Source organism: Sinocyclocheilus grahami, unplaced genomic scaffold (genome assembly GCF_001515645.1).
Source record: "Sinocyclocheilus grahami isolate Dianchi unplaced genomic scaffold, SAMN03320097.WGS_v1.1 scaffold2970.1, whole genome shotgun sequence".
Lineage (NCBI taxonomy): Eukaryota > Metazoa > Chordata > Actinopteri > Cypriniformes > Cyprinidae > Sinocyclocheilus > Sinocyclocheilus grahami.
The window spans coordinates 6962-24031 of NW_015508143.1; the positions used below are offsets into that span (position 1 = coordinate 6962).

The 17070-nt window shown below is 40.2% G+C and overlaps 3 protein-coding genes across 4 annotated transcripts in view; 2 read left to right on the plus strand and 1 right to left on the minus strand.

The window, feature by feature from the left end:
* The window catches only part of LOC107575879 (protein brambleberry-like), an 8739-nt gene extending 5036 nt beyond the window's left edge, over positions 1-3703 (plus strand). Inside the window, exons 3-5 of one of the 2 annotated variants that reach the window (XM_016262196.1) lie at positions 437-561; positions 680-780; positions 3132-3703. In XM_016262196.1, coding sequence (XP_016117682.1) covers positions 437-561; positions 680-780; positions 3132-3261 — 356 coding nt within the window. In that variant the 3' untranslated portion in view covers positions 3262-3703. Of the gene's footprint in view, positions 1-427; positions 562-679; positions 781-3131 lie in introns of both variants that reach the window. The other variant, XM_016262195.1, reaches the window with a different exon arrangement.
* A 4831-nt stretch (positions 3704-8534) lies between these two features.
* On the minus strand, positions 8535-9459 carry LOC107575877 (translation initiation factor IF-2-like). Its single transcript, XM_016262193.1, has one exon. The coding sequence runs from the start codon at positions 9429-9431 to the stop codon at positions 8535-8537; it is 897 nt and encodes a 298-aa protein (XP_016117679.1). The 5' UTR covers positions 9432-9459.
* A 3135-nt stretch (positions 9460-12594) lies between these two features.
* LOC107575878 (histone H2A-like) lies at positions 12595-13148 on the plus strand. Its single transcript, XM_016262194.1, has one exon. It carries the CDS (start codon positions 12679-12681, stop codon positions 13063-13065), a length of 387 nt encoding a protein of 128 aa, XP_016117680.1. The 5' UTR covers positions 12595-12678; the 3' UTR covers positions 13066-13148.
* Positions 13149-17070: the final 3922 nt, after the last annotated feature.

A 17070-nucleotide genomic window follows, 5' to 3' on the forward strand; every position in this document is an offset into this window, starting at 1 on the left:
CAACAAAATGCCAACATTAATCCATGTAAAGTTGCTTGTGCAGATGGGTTTTGAACCAGAGAATGTTAGTTGAAGCGTGATTTTATACCGCGCATTAGATTTAGATTTGCACCTCTAAAAATCACAATCCCTGGTTGTCAAAACTTTGCAGTGCTTGGAAGGCCATATAGACTTGGGAGTGGGCTCTGTTGACTTGGGGTAGTGATCAACCAACTAGAAAACACCCTAGAATCCATATAGCAACACACTAAAAACCTCTCAGAGCACATTTGTAACCAGCTGCCCACCACACACAACCACTAGCATCACGGTAGTGGGTTTTCACTTTCACACAGACAACCATAACACTCATGCACGTCAGAAAATGTAAAATCTAGATTTTATATATAATATTTTTCCCTCCTCTCTCTTTTCACCACTCCCTTTCTTGATGTAGGTGATCCGTACATACTGTCCATGTCCCCATCTCAGTCTCATGGTCCACCAAAGTTCAGTCATCTAATTTCAGGCAAACACAACCACTCAACCCCCAGACTCAAGAGTCGCCACAACATTGGAGCAGTGAGTAGTTGTTACTACTAACAGTGATTTTGTTGTATGTATCATTAATAGTATTTAAGTAGATTGCCAAATGCACATTTCTTTGAACATGTTCTTGAAGTCATTATCTGATGGGCAGGCAGTGCTGGAGAATGTTCCTCGGAGGAACCTAGGAGGTGTGTTGGAGACCGTGAACCACTCCCGAAGCTCAAGCCCCAACCATTCACTCGCCAACAACAGGTTTCTTTATTCAACTCTTATTAAAGGGATAGTTCACCCAAAAATGAAAATGTAATGTTTATCTGCTTACCCCCAGGGCATCCAAGATGTAGGTGACTTTGTTTCTTCAGTTGAACACATTTGATGATTTTTTAAGTCCAACCGTTGGAGTCTCAGTCATATAATGGATGGCAATGGTAACAAAGTCTATGAGAGTAAAAAAAACTTGAACAGACAAATCCAAATTAAACTCTGCGGCTCGTAACGACCCATTTTGATGTCCCAACACATGAAACGATCGGTTTGTGCCAGAAACTGAACAGTATTTCTATAATTTTTTACCTCTAATACACCACTATGTCCAACTGCTTTGGGCGCGCGCACGACTTCCTGTGCGTTAATGGGTGTGTTGTCGCGGGAGGAGCAAAAGACAGACAGTTTATTAACAGAAATAAACGGGGACTAGACAGCCCAGCATCCTTGCCGGACGGCCATGTAACTGGTGCGGTTCTCGTCCGGACTGTGGGTCTGGCAGCTCATGACTCTGGCAGCACGGGAGTCCCTCTACGCACCCCTCCTGGACCCACGAGGACACCAGCATGCACGCACGGGGAAGAGACCGGTCTCCCGAGGAGAGGCGCGCTCGGCATTTAAACAGGGGCGGCGATGAGGCTCCATTCGGTTCAGGTGTGCCGGTGTATTAGAGGTAAAATTATATAAATACTGTTCGGTTTCTGGCACAAACCGATCGTTTCGTGTCTTAGGACATCGATGTGTCGTCACGAGCTGCAGGGTTTAATTTGGATTTGTCTGTGCATGTTTTTTTTACACTCATAGATTTTGTTAACATTGCCATGCATTATACGACTGATAGACTGCAACGGCTGGACTTAAAAATAATCAAATGTGTTCTACTGAAGAAACAAAGTCACCTACATCTTTGATGCCCTGGGGGTAAGCAGATAAACATCACTTTTTCATTTTTGGGTGAACTATCCCTTTAACGTCGACATCAATTCAAAGTTGATACTTTATGCAGATGAATAAAGGGAGGGCAGATGTAAATGGTTTATAGGAATCTATTTATTTGACTTTGTTCTTGGGTCTTGATATGGATAGACAAAAATGGATGTAACGATATTATTAATTCGTGGTATCGCCATAGCAAAATTCTCAATATCATCGTGGTCACATGACTGTATGAAACGATAGGTCTTCATGCAAAAAGTGTAGGGTTTTTTTTCAGCCCGGGGGAAGTGGGAACTACAATTCCCATTGACCCATGCATGCCCATCATACTTTGCTCCCTGCTGCCTCTACTGGTGATTTCTAGTCATGTTGGATATATCCTATTTAGATTTGCACATGCATGAAAGCCACCACAGTCGTTATTATGAGTGGGAAACTTTTCTTAAACATGTCGGATGCAATGGATGCAGCCAAAGACTATATAGATGTGCAGTGTCTATTGACGCTAAATATATATATATTTTTTTTGTACAATAAAACTGTTGATATTTTGTACGTTTCTTGCCGTAAATATATCAACTTAATTTTTTATTAGTAATTTGCGTTGCAAAGGACTTTATTTGGACAACTTTAAAAGTTATTTTCTCAGTATTTTGATATTTATTTTTTTGCACCCTCAGATTCCAGATTTTCAAATAGTTGTGTATCAGCCAAATATTGCCCTATCATAACAAACCATACATCAATGAAAAGCTTATTTATTCAGCTTTCAGATGTATAAATCTTAATTTTGAAAAAAGTTGACCCTTATGACTGGTTTTGTGGTCCAGGGTCACATATTATTGTATAATTACCATAGAACATATGATGATTCATACAGGAGAAAGGAGAAAAGGTGATGGACAGACAAAAACTATATGCAGACACTGCCAGACTGCGGTGAAATACATGACTTGACTTTTTTTGTTTAATTTTTTTTTTTGCACTTTAAAATCAATACGTAATCTACGAGGAAGGTAGCATAGAGAATGTCAGAGAAAAAAATAATAGATGTTACCTTTGTCAAGGTGCGCTGGTGCAATTACTTTAATCAATAGTAAAAGATGGGTCAAATTACCTAAAACTTCCTTTTATAGAGTATAAAGAAAAGAGGACAGGATATGACATGGTTAATTTGTAGATCATTGTAATGTTCAAGCATTTAATAAACACTTATGGCACTTTTTCCCCAAGTCTCGTTTGTCTATTTGTTTTAAATATCACTATAAATACTGTACCGTGCACTTTATATTGATGTATTATTGTACCGTGAGATCTTGATATCGTTACATCCCTAAAAATACACAATTTTTACTGTTCTCTCGCTCAGCTTTTCACTTTTAAACTTTTTATTTTGTGTGAAGTTCTTTTTCAGGTCGCCCGCTGTGCAGCGGTATCACTCGGCTGGGCCAGCCATGCAAAAAGAGGGCTCTGGTGGGTCAGGACTACTGTAGACTACATGAGGGTGGGCACACCTCCTACAGTGGACTCTGAAATGGATTCAGCATCTCTTGTCTTTTATTAGACTTCATTTATGTTTGCTGAATATACATTGAATGCTAGAGCACTTTTCTCTTTTTAACTATTTACTCACGGTAGCTTGACTTTTTGGTCATAGTGGGTTTTATTTCATGTTTGTTGTGCCACTTATGGATGTATTCCGCATTATTTATAATAAATTATGAAAAGTGAGGTTTAAGATGCACGCTTTTAAATTTGCAAGTACTTATGGATTTCTCCATATTGTCTGCAAATGCATGGTCTTACAAACATTTTATTAAAGTATTTTTGGAAGAAAATGATCTAGTAAATGAAGGGTGTGTCTTTAGAGTGCATTTGTCTGTCAAGTTAATGATTGAGATGGAGAGAGTTCAGTTAGTCACAGGTTAAGTGTAGAAACATCTCAAATGATCCAGAAAAAAATTGGAAGTGCCATTAAAAAAGGGTTTAAATCCTTACGCAAAGTTGTTGTATGATTATTTTGCGGCGTTGTCACAAATATGGTTTTGAATTTAATAATAACAGCTTTTGCAATGCACTGCTAGTTATCACACCTTACATGAGTTTTACATACGTTTAGGCTACAACACAAAACATTAATTAACACTGAGTTCGTGGCTTTATTTCCCAGGCAAAGCATGAAATGCAACAAATGGATTAGGATCGGCAAGCTATTGTTTAATTCCATTTTTATTTATTTTTCTCCCCTCTCCTCTTTAAGATGGCATGGGCGCTTCGGGCCTTAACCAAGTGTATTGGGAGCATTCGGCTTTGGAATATTGAAGAAATTGAATAATGACGCAATAAAAATAAACTTAGTAAAAACTAAAGCTGTCCATTTGTGCAACAAATGAATTCAGTGACTTTCATGGGCATACGCAAGTACTTTATACAGGGGACAGTCGTGACCTAATGGTTAGAGAATCGGACTTGTAACCCTAAAGGTTGGGGGTTCGAGTCTCCGGTCTGGCGGGGATTGTACAGTCATGGCCAAAAGTTTTGGCAGTAACATTGTGTTTTGCAAATTTTGCTACTTCAGGTATTTGTAGATTATTTTTCCACATGTTTCTATGGTATATTGAAAAACAATGATAAGCATATATGTTTTAAAGGCTTTTATTGGCAAAAAAAATATGAGTCAATATTTAAAGTGTTGACCCTTGTTCTTCATAACCTCTGCATTTCGCTCTGGCATGCTGGATATTGGCTTCTGGGCAAAATCCTGACTGATGGCGATCCATTCTTGCCTTATTAGTTCTCGAAGTTGATCACAATTTGTGAGCTTCTGCTTATCCACTTGCCTTTTGAGGACTGACCACAGGTTCTCTATGGGATTGAGATCCGGGGAGTTGCCTGGCCACGGATCCAAAATTTCAGTGTAATGATCTTCGAGCCACTTCTTTATCACTCTTGCTTTGTGACCTGGTGCTCCATCATGCTGGAAAATGCACGGATCATCACCTCATGGATCATGGATCATGGATTTTTGGGCATAATTATGAGACTGTTCTGTAGCTGACTCCTCGGGACGAGACGGTCCTGTTCTGTAGCGGACTCCTCTGGACGAGACGGTCCTGTTCTCTAGCGGACTCCTCTGGACGAGACGGTCCTGTTCTCTTGCGGACTCCTCTGGATGAGACAGTCCTGTTCTCTAGCGGACTCCTCTGGACGAGACGGTCCTGTTCTCTAGCGGACTCCTCGGGACGAGACGGTCCTGTTCTGTAGCGGACTCCTCGGGACGAGACGGTCCTGTACTGTAGCGGACTCCTCGGGACGAGACGGTCCTGTACTGTAGCGGACTCCTCGGGACGAGACGGTCCTGTACTGTAGCGGACTCCTCGGGACGAGACGGTCCTGTACTGTAGCGGACTCCTCGGGACGAGACGGTCCTGTACTGTAGCGGACTCCTCGGGACGAGACGGTCCTGTACTGTAGCGGACTCCTCGGGACGAGACGGTCCTGTACTGTAGCGGACTCCTCGGGACGAGACGGTCCTGTACTGTAGCGGACTCCTCGGGACGAGACGGTCCTGTACTGTAGCGGACTCCTCGGGACGAGACGGTCCTGTTCTGTAGCGGACTCCTCGGGACGAGACTGTCCTGTTCTGTAGCGGACTCCTCGGGACGAGACTGTCCTGTCCTGTAGCGGACTCCTCTGGACGAGACGGTCCTGTTCTGTAGCTGACTCCTCGGGACGAGACGGTCCTGGTGCTTGCTGGACACTCTGGGACATCCTGAAGACTTCTTCACTGCAGTCGAACCTCTCTCCTTGATGATCCGGTAAATGGTTCTTTCAGGTGCAATATTCTTTGTTGCAATTTCCATGCATGTGAGGCCATTTTGATGCAACGCGATGATGGCTGCACGTGTTTATTTGGAGGTAACCATTGCTAACAAAAACACAATGATTGAAAGTGCTTCTTCCCTCCTTTTACAGCAATCAGTCTGCTCTGACAATCTAATTAGTATGATAGTGATTTTACCTGACTAGTACTCATTCACACTTTCACATGTGCTGCTGGTATGATTAGTAAATTAATGCTGGTCATTTTGTGTCAGGATCCCAAAAGTGAAATTTTTTCATTTTTTGGCCAATGAAGCTTTTAGCAATTATTTAAAATGCGTCTGATCACATACACAATAATCTAGAAACAATGTGAATGAACAACACAAGTGAATCTGTGTCACTGCCAAAACTTTTGGCCATGACTGTAGTTCACAACACTGGTTTTAATTCTGACATATAGACAGTTGAAGAGACAAACCCGTGGTGAAAAATGTTAATGTGTGGTCAAAGGACAGTGTTGAAGCCTTGAAAGGCTATTTTCTTTGTACTGATTGGGAAGTTTTCCATAGCAATGATATTGATGAAACTACCGTGGTAATAACAGATTATATTACATTTTGGCCCGATAATGTGATACCAAAAAAGGAAGTGATAATTTATGCCATCAGTAAACCCTACATAACAAAGGAGATCAAAGACTCCATTAACAGGAAGAAACTGGCTTTTCGCGGTCATGATAGTCATGGAGTAGGAGTTGTTCAGAAGGAGTTGAATGACCGAAATAAACATAAAGAACTCCTGGAGAACAAGCTGTATATGTCTAACCCTAAACGGCTATGGGACTCTATGAAATCTATAACTAATATGCAGTCTTTCAGAAATGGTTTCTTTTTTTGATGATTTACAGAAAGTTAATGATTTAAATGACTTTTATCTAAGATTTGAGAAGTGTGGCCATATTTCTGAGAATAGTATTGGTGTAATGGAGTATTTTCCAGATATTATTAAAGGTAAGTTATTGATTGATCCGAGTCAGATTAACTTCTATTTTAAACACATTTGTTCAAAGAAATCGAAAGGCCCTGATGGAATTTCTCCCCATATTGTTAAGTGTTGTGCAGATGAACTGACTCCAGCTTGACTTCCTATATTTCAACAATCTTTGGCTTCAGGTATTGTTTCCAGTTTGTAGAAAATAACATTGATTATACCTGTTCCTAAGATCTCTGCATTTACCCATCCAAAGTGCACACACACAAACCGTGAACACACCCGGAGCAGTGGGCAACCATTTATGCTGCGGCGCCCAGGGAGCAGTTGGGGGTTCAGTGCCTTGCTCAAGGGCACCTCAGTCGTGGTATTGAAGGTGGGAGAGAGCGCTGTACATTCACTCCCCCCACCTACAATCCCTGCCGGTACGAGACTCGAACCCCCAACCTTTTGGGTTATGAGTCCGACTCTCTAACCATTAGGCCACGACTTCCCCTTTTGTATCTATGTTAAAAGGGTTAGTTCACCCAAAAATTAACATGCTGTCATTAATTACTCACCCTCATGTTGTTCCAAACCCGTAAGACCTTCGTTCATCTTCGGAACACAAATTAAGATATTTTGATTAAATTTGAGGGCTCTCTGACCCTCCCATAGACAAGGTAACTACCACCTTTGTTTGGTCTTCCAAAAGAGGACGATATCCGCTTCGTCATGCCTGGAGCTGATCCGTGCTGGTCGCTGAGGAAATACTACAACTTTGCGCTGTGCATCGCCGGATCGGCTTTCCCCGTGGACGAAGCGGAGTCCAGCCTGGGGTCGTCACGTGGTTGCCGCAAGCCCGCCGGCCTCCACTCAGTATCACAGTATGGTGAGGGGCGTAACGTTTCCGTCACACGCTTGAGGTATTCGGCCAATCACAACGCACTGGACAGCTGGCCAATCACAGCACACCTCGCTTTTTCAGCCCGATGAGCTTTGTAAAAATCGACGCATTTCAGAAAGGTGGGGCATAGAGGAGAAACAATAATGTACAGTATGTGGAAAATAATGTGTTTTTTTACCTTAAACCGCATAAACACATTTCATTACACCAAATACACAAAATAATGTTATTTTTAGCAGCATCATATGACCCCTTTGAGAGAGTGTGCTTTTCTTCTATTGGTTAAAATCGATCACAGTTGAAAAACAATAACCCCTCCTCCCTGGCCAGTTTCTTCATTCACTGTTGAGCAGAGCGATGTTTATAATAGACATGCATTTAAAATGGAAAATTAAAGGAAGTGGCCGTTTTGTTCTTGTTACTATTATTTATTTGGGATACAAGATTATGAACAATATTCCTTAGGGTGTGCCAAGACATTCCTCTAAATTCATCAGACAAGACTAAGTTTTGAAGTATATTCATTATACAATATCATTGTTTCCTCAGATTAAATTTGAGAATTGTGGCACTAGAGACTTGCTATTTGCCCAGGGTGTCAAGGCCTTGTATTAATGACCCATTATCACGGACACTCAACAAATCCTGCTTCATTCCACATATCCAGCTCCACTGTCAGAGAAACTACTTCCTTAATTTATACATGACCCTTTATTATTTAACGTAAACCCAATGGATATATTTCTTCTACAAAGCACATCCAGTACAACATACGTTTGGTGTGTAACAGGGATTTTATCCTTATACGTATAGTTGCAAAATGAACAAAACATTTAAATGAGATTTGCAAACGTGAAACAATTAAAATCAGAGTGAGCTGAAGTAAACAAGCATCATGAAATTGTTTATTTGGGGTTGAAAAGATTTAACGCAGACTGTTTCACTTACTTTCAGAACTTGTTTTGCAGACATGTATTTTTCTTTTTTCAACAAAAAAAGAACAAATATTATGTAAACGCCCAAATGCAAAGCTTGTTGTCGTCTAAAGTTACGGTTTACGTTTAAACGCATAAGAAAGCGCTTTCAGCGATAAGATGGGTGGCTTTTAAAAGAGCCTTCTGGTGTCGGAGCAGAGCTCTACTTGGAGCCGGTCTACTTGGAGCCGGTCTCCTTGTAGCCGGTCTCCTTGTAGCCGGTCTCCTTGTAGCCGGTCTCCTTGTAGCCGGTGTACTTGGAGCCGGTCTACTTGGAGCCGGTCTCCTTGTAGCTGGTCTCCTTGTAGCTGGTCTCCTTGTAGCCGGTGTACTTGGAGCCGGTCTCCTTTTAGCCGGTGTACTTGTAGTTGGTCTCCTTGGAGTCGGTCTCCTTGGTGCCGGTGTACTTGTAGTTGGTCTCCTTTGAGCTGGTCTACTTGGAGTCGGTCTCCTTGGAGCCGGTGTACTTGGTGCCGGTGTACTTGTAGTTGGTCTCCTTTGAGCTGGTCTACTTGGAGTCGGTCTCCTTGGAGCCGGTGTACTTGGTGCCGGTGTACTTGTAGTTGGTCTCCTTTGAGCTGGTCTACTTGGAGTCGGTCTCCTTGGAGCCGGTGTACTTGGTGCCGGTGTACTTGTAGTTGGTCTCCTTTGAGCTGGTCTACTTGGAGTCGGTCTCCTTGGAGCCGGTGTACTTGGTGCCTCAGACACGGGTGTTTGGCCAGCTCTCCGGGCAGCAGCAGACGCATGGCGGTCTGGATCTCTCTCGAGCTGATGCTGGAGCGCTTGTTGTAGTGAGCGAGACGAGACGACTCACCGGCGATGCGCTCGAAGATGTCGTTGATGAAAGAGTTCATGATGCCCATCACCTTAGAAGAGATCCCGGAGTCAGGATGAACCTGCTTCAGCACTTTGTACACGTAGATAACGTCGCTCTCCTTCCTGGACCTCCTGCGCTTCTTCCCTGCTTTACCCGCGCTCTTAAAGCCCCGTTCACACTGCCAGCGACAAAGCGACATGCTCCCATTCATTTTAAATGGAGAGCTGGCGACTTCCGGCGACAGTGACCGTTGGCGACAGAACGTGGGCGTGTCAAGCACAAAAGTTAAGAATTGTTTAACTTTATGCAAATGACCAGCGAATTTCGCGAGCGACAACCAATAGGAGTGAAGAATCTGTCGGTGGCGCTCACACGTCACCGTCTCCAGTGCAGGCAAGACAGGACAGATTTTCTGAGCTTTATGATTGTACTGTAACCACATACATAGATATAAAAATGACGCATAGAAAAGAAACCGTTGGCTGTCTAAGTGAGTTTGATTCATACATTGATGGTTCGAGTTGTTAATTACATGATGCAGTGAGCAGTTTAGCACCGGTTAATGATTTAATGCACGAGCACTTCTGTAGTTTATATAACAACACTCTCCAACAGCAGAATGCTACTTTTATTTCGTTTAAGTCTAATTTCTAGTCATAATAGAATGACATCTTAGTTTTACCGGCAATATACCGTTTGTGATTGCATTTGATATGTCCAGACGTGCAGTCTACCAATAGCATTAGAGCGACAGCAGTAGGAACGCCCACAAGCGTCCTCACAGCACGGAGTCTAGCGACATACAGCGGGCGCTGGCGGTGTGAACGGGGCTCAACGGTCTTCTTCTTAGGAGCAGACCTCGCGGGTTCAAGCATGATGATGCTGACGAGTTAGTGACAGTTTAAAGCAGGACAGAGACATTTATTGACTGGTCTATGCTAATTCTCACGGAGATATGGAGCCTTCTGATTGCTTGCGTCCATATACCAAACCCATAAACTCGTATGTGATTGGACAACTCGAAGTATCACGAGCGGAGCGAGCGCCAATCACAGGCGGTGAATTGATAGCCCCGCCCACCGCTCCGTGTTTGAACTATAGACATAATAAATACCTGGACGCCTCGTTGGCCGCTCTACTCTACTATCTGGACAGAAGAAAACATAGCTGACTCGTCCGCGGCTCGGGCATCTACAAACCGTCGCACAACAATAAAAACTGACCTCGGGGCATTGTCTTTCACAGCTAAGACTCAACAGTTGTTTCTCTGTGTGTTTTTTGGTCATCTTTAACTTTATGTTGACAGCTTAATTAGCCACCAGTGGCAGACTATTAATAGCTATAGTAAGCTGTGAAAGCTGAGACTTTGTGAAATCAAAGTTTAAATTAATTCTTAAGTTTTAACTTTATATTGTAGTTTATATCATAAAGTAAATGGTGTTATGAGCACAATATGCACAGTGAGAACACTTTGACAAGACAATGCCAGACTGGCAGGATTAGGGATCTAAAGCATCTCTCTTTAGTTTCACTAACGTTACTTATTTACAAAGAGTACGTTTATCATCACTTGATTATAAGGATAGTTTATCATAAATCTGTGGACTTATTATATATATATATTTTCCTTTTTTAGCCAATTGCAAACAGGACAACGCAAGCGTTAAGGAGAGCTGAAGAAAGCCTGTTCTCTGCATTAGTTCTCTGAGAGCAGGCTATACTTCCACAGCCGTGTGTTGTATTAGTACTACTTACACCCAGAACAGCCCTGAATGAATGAACAGAATTACCTGCTCATATTCTAACCACACCCTTACTTTCTTACTTTCTTTAATAATTAATACACAATACTATTATAAAACTACATTTCATGATCATTTATTTTACTTTAGAATTTACTATTAATTTATTCTTCATTATTGTCTATTCTGTATTATGCCACCCTTGATATTACATGTTCTACTTGCTATTATTCATCTATTTATTATGGTATTATACATATGATTTATTCTATTATAAATCTGTTATATACTGTTGTACTCGCTTTTTATATTATTCACTTTACTACAACTTAATATTACATATCACTTTGACTGTGCGCTGTATCAGTGCATGATATTTCACCGCTGTAACTGTAAGTTTAACTGATCCATAAAGGATTATCAGTTGCGTTAGTTATTGTTTGTTGTGGAGTTTATCTGTGTAGAGTGCTATCAGAACAAAAAGCTGACTACCAAGAGTGTCACTTTTTGATTTGTATTCGCTGGTTTTATTCAGTTTTGTCACTGATGGTAAAGTATTAGTGCTTAAAGCTGTATTATTTAGATTTTCCTCCAGTGTTTCAAAGCTGTGTTCTGACCTGAAGCACGAGAAAAGCTCAAATGTTGGGGTTGAAGGCAACTTCATTTCATTTAATGTGCATTCAAATGACAAAGCATGTATACGTCACAGTTATACTACATTAACATTAGAATTGTAAACCGAAAAAATCAGTCAAATCAGCAAGTGAGACGAGTGTGAGTTCTCACAATTTTTTTAACGAAAATTTATAATTTTCCAAACCTAACTAAATAACTGGAGGCAGAGTTATTTTTAACTCCATGTAGATCACAAACCTCTGAAATCGGTTGATAAATGTAAACGTTATCGTGTTTTTATTCAGAAAAAACCGCAGCTATTTATGTTGAAGGCAGTCTTGCCCGCACCAATATGGCGGACGCATCGCAGCGGCCAATGAGGCGTCTAGGTATTTATATGGCTATGGTTTGAACGACATCAGCAGAACGATATGAATAAGGTTCCTGTTTCAATTCCCGCTCTTTTTGTTACTTATGATACTTATACTTTTATGTTACTCTTCTTGTCACTTGCAGTGTAATTTTTAAACCCTTAATAGACCCATTGAGGGAATTTGGAGAAAGGAGAGCAATATTTTCCTCTGCTGTCCTGACAATTTCACTTCTGCTCTAACTTAAATACCATTTCCATCTGATTGTGTTTCCCCTTTATTTGGTAAATCACTTAAATTAAAAGAAAACGCCAAACAAGCAAATGAAAACGCCATGTAAGACCAGCATAAGCGATCAGACTGCTCTGATCTACTATTTTCAATTGAAAAGAAAACGGAACAAAACCTAATATATCAGTTTCATTGGTGTAGACAGCGTTTACTATATACAACTGAACACATTCATTTTATACACATTCAGTTTCTTCAGAAGCTAGGTTTACATTATTATTAAAAAACTAAACATGCACTGCACGTGAACGATGAGTGACTGCAACACAGAGAAGCAGAAGGAGGAGGGGTTTGGAGGGACGAGCACTGATTGGTTTTCAACTGTGATCGACTCTAACCAATAGGAGAGGAGCACGTGCTCTTAAAAGCTGACTGTCAAACTGTAGCGTTATTATTTCTGCGTCACACCGTAGAAACAACCACTTCATAATCTCCAGCAATGAGTGGACGAGGTAAGACCGGCGGTAAGACCAGAGCGAAGGCTAAGACTCGCTCCTCCAGAGCAGGACTGCAGTTCCCCGTCGGTCGTGTTCACAGGCTCCTCCGCAAAGGTAACTACGGCGAGCGCGTCGGTGCCGGTGCTCCGGTGTATCTGGCCGCTGTGCTCGAGTATCTGACGGCTGAGATCCTGGAGCTGGCCGGAAACGCCGCTCGGGACAACAAGAAGAGCCGTATCATCCCCCGGCACCTGCAGCTGGCGGTGCGCAACGACGAGGAGCTGAACAAACTCCTGGGCGGAGTGACCATCGCTCAGGGCGGCGTGCTGCCCAACATCCAGGCCGTGCTGCTGCCCAAGAAGACCGAGAAACCCGCCAAAACCAAATAAGCGGATTCCAGTCTGTTCCTGAAACCCAAAGGCTCTTTTCAGAGCCGCTCACTTTCTCTTTTAAAAGGGCGATTGTAATAAAAAGCGGAACACTGCTGCATTTATTTCTTTTACAACAATGCTTTGAACATGGTTTTAGCACACTCTAAAGGGTCTTTCCAGAGCCACCCACTCTCTCTTTAAAAGACGAATTTACAGGACCGTGCTTTCACACACTAGGGATGGGCGATACCACTTATTCTGTTTTCGATACGATACCGATATTTTTCAAGGCAGTATCGTCGATATCGATACCGATTCGATACTTCTGAACTAAACTTTTAAACTATGAAATGTATTAAATTACTAAGTAAAAAGGGTAATAAGCACTTAACTTTGTTTAAAACGCATTTGAACATTCAATACGCCTTAATTGTAACTTATTAGGTTATATTTTTGTTTACACATGGTTCAGATATGTTTTTTTGTTTACACATGATTCAAATCTACAAATACTACAGTTGAACTACGGTCACTTTAGTAAAACCATGGTTCATTTTCATAAGGGACTGCCAGTGACCGGCTGTTGCATGCATAGAATGCAACCTTTTTATTCTGACAGTGTATGATTTCTATTAACATTACAGAAATGAACAATTTAAATAACTGTAATTGCACAAACTATGTACGCTACCATTTCAGTTTGTTTATTGTGAAATAACTCTGTTTTGAAACTTCCACATTGCATTCTGTTTTTATTCACAATTTGTACAGTGTCCCAACTTTTTTTGGAATCGGGTTTGGGGTCAGAAGAACACGGACTGCAGGGAAGCAGGTTTGACGAATCAGTGGTCTGGCGTTTGCAAGTTAGACTCCTAAAAACACCTTTGCTCGTGCAAACAAGTGCGTGCACAGTTGCGGATGATTTCAGTTTCCACTCAAGTCAAGTCTGAGGTGTGCGATACAGCATCGTCTGCGATAATGAGGTAAGTGTTGTTGTAACGATGTGCGATCTGACATTATCAAGTAGACTATATATATCACCAAATCATACACAGAGTGCAGGCACGTTGATTTATTAGTCTATTCAAACTCAAAATCCCAGGCTTTCTAAATTGTAGACACCGTTTTCAGTACAAGTTCACTAAAGCACTAAGTGACTTACATTTTAGACATATTGCTTGTTTTTGCTCAATTTTGCCAACGAAAATAGTTCAAACAAAGATCACAGCACTGTTTTGCGTCTCTGAGAAATGGACGGTGTTTATTTACTGAATGAATCAGCTTTTTGAACGAATCGGTTGAATAAATGATTCAGTGATTCACTCATTAACACAGTTAAATGCTTTGTTTCTGAATGAATGTCATTTGAATCTCAATGACTCACTCATTAACAGTCACTTGCTGCCACCTACTGGCGGTTTTTATTTCACATTTAGACTATTTCTTTCATGTTTTAAATTATTTCAAATATCAGTATTCAAAGTTTTATGTTAAGAACAAAACATTATTTATGCATCTGTAACTGCAGGTTAAATGCATCCATGTCCCCTCTGAGATACATTAAACTGTGTGTAAATACATCTAAATGCTATTTCAGATGCAAATTCCAGAAATGTTTTCTTATGTTGGAATGAAAGACACTGAGTACCGGATGAAGTGCTTCTTACTCTTACCCAAAAATACAAAATGGAAGAACGAGTTAAAACTGAACACAATCTTGCTACTCAAGCCATGTATGAACATTTTATATATATTATTTATTTGCTTCTTTTCCATTTTGCATTTACTTGTACTTTTACTTTCAATACTTAAGTACGTTTAAGATTTAAAAAAAAAAATGCTTTTTGACTTTTACTCAAGTAATATTCTAAACGGTGACTTCAACTTCTACCAAAGTCATTTTCTGGTAAGATATCTGTAGTATGGCTTTCATGTACTTTATACACCATTGATAAAGGAAAAGATTTTTGTGAGTGTTTGAAAATGGGGCATGATGTAAAGTGTTAGAATGCACTTGGATGCTTGGGGTGAATTTGCCTTTAATTTCCTCCAAAACTGTACAGTACAAATACTTGAAAATTAATACAGTAATAGTCAGGGTCACTGTAAATAGGAATAAGTTGATGGAACAAACAAACCTATAAAAGAAAGATTTTTTCATGAGTGTTTGAAAATGGGGCATGATGTAAAAGTGTTAGAATGCACTTGAATGCTTAGGGTGAATTTGCCATTCATTTTCTTCAAAACTGTACAGTAAAAAGACTTCAAAATTAAAAGGGTCACTCTGATGAAATGAAAGTTTTTATATCCATCTGAAACCCAGAAGAAAAAAAGAATATATATATATATATATATATATATATATATATATACAGTATATATATATATATATTCATGTCATTACATTTTTTAGAGCATAATAAAAAAGGAAAATAATTTTTTGAAAAATGATATTATATTCATATGTTATGCTATGTCCTCTGTAGAGGACACCAGGACTCAGTTTTTCTACAGAATTAAATGACAAGAATAGACATGAAAAGGCAAAAACAATGGGATTTTTAAAAAGCCACCAATCAATTTTTAGGTTTCTGTATTATTTGTAATACCACATTTTGTATAAGGATGATTCTCAATGTTATAAAAGATAGAACAAAATTATTTGATATACCATTTTACTTTATGCAATATGTGTAAAATTTCCATAAACTGGTTTTCCCGTTAAACGCTTATTAAAGTGCTGTTGGGACAGCATGTTGAAAAAAAGAAGTGTAATAATGGGAGTAATAATTGGACAGATTTTCATAATAATAATATCTAATATTTCATAAGAATACTGATATATAATTTATTTTCCTATTCATTTGTTGTGTCTCCCAACATGCATAATAAACATGCTTTTAGTCCCGGTGTCCTCAGTGGACATGTATGAAATCAATATCCGGTTCCATAACAGGAAGTCATATTTTGGTTTGAAACCCCATAACAATTTCCTGAGATGTTGATTTACATTTAGTCATTTAGCAGATGCTTTTATCCAAAGTGACTTAGAAATGAGGACAATAAAAGCAGTCAAAACTAACAAAAGAGCAACAATATATAAGTGCAAATGACAAGTCAGCCTAACGCAGTACACATAGCAAGGTGTAAAAACAATTTTTTTTAATGATTTAATTATATAAGATTTATAACAAACAATTTGAAAATTAATCAGATTTAAATGATACATTATAATACATAAATGATTACAAAATATGATCATATTTCCATAAGGATGTACAATTTGATCATTAAATGAATGTCAGCCATTTTTAAAGACCAAGGAGAGGGAGTGGTGATGGAGAAACGTGCTCTGTACAGGACTCCAGACGGTGACTGCAATGCAACACTGCAACACCCGCTGACTGCAATGATAGAGCTTGAAAGATCAAAGACCATTTTTAATATAACTGCGACTGGATTCGTCTGAAAGAAGAAAGTCATATACACCTAGGATGCATCGGGGGTGAGTAAAACACAGCCTAATTTTCATTTTTGGGTGAACTAACCCTTTAAGGCTTGCAAAGGGTAGAAGAAACATACAAAATCTAGGAAGAGTTATGCCGTTATGCTCACAAAAGGTCGAGTTTAAGGACAGGTCTCCTTAAAAGCTTCATTTTTACTGTCTGTTGTAATGTTTTAACGCTGATCGGCCTGCACCCACACGAAGAGCGCGCTATTCATATGGTAATGATCTGATGCAGCCGTACATGGTTAACGCCTCTTATCAGTACTATAAAACTGGCAGCACAGTTCAGATTTGTTGACTTTTTAATCACGATGGCACACGAGGAAGCTCTCCAGATGACCCCACTTGCTCTGCAGCCCTTTACCTAAATGCATTACTTCAGAGTTATGTGCCTCTAGAAGCTTGCGTTCTGCAAGTGAAGGACGTGTTATTGTTCATCTCAAAGAAGCACAAAATCACTTTCACTGACATTTAAATTAACTGTTCCCTCCTGGTGGAATGACCTGCCCAAATCA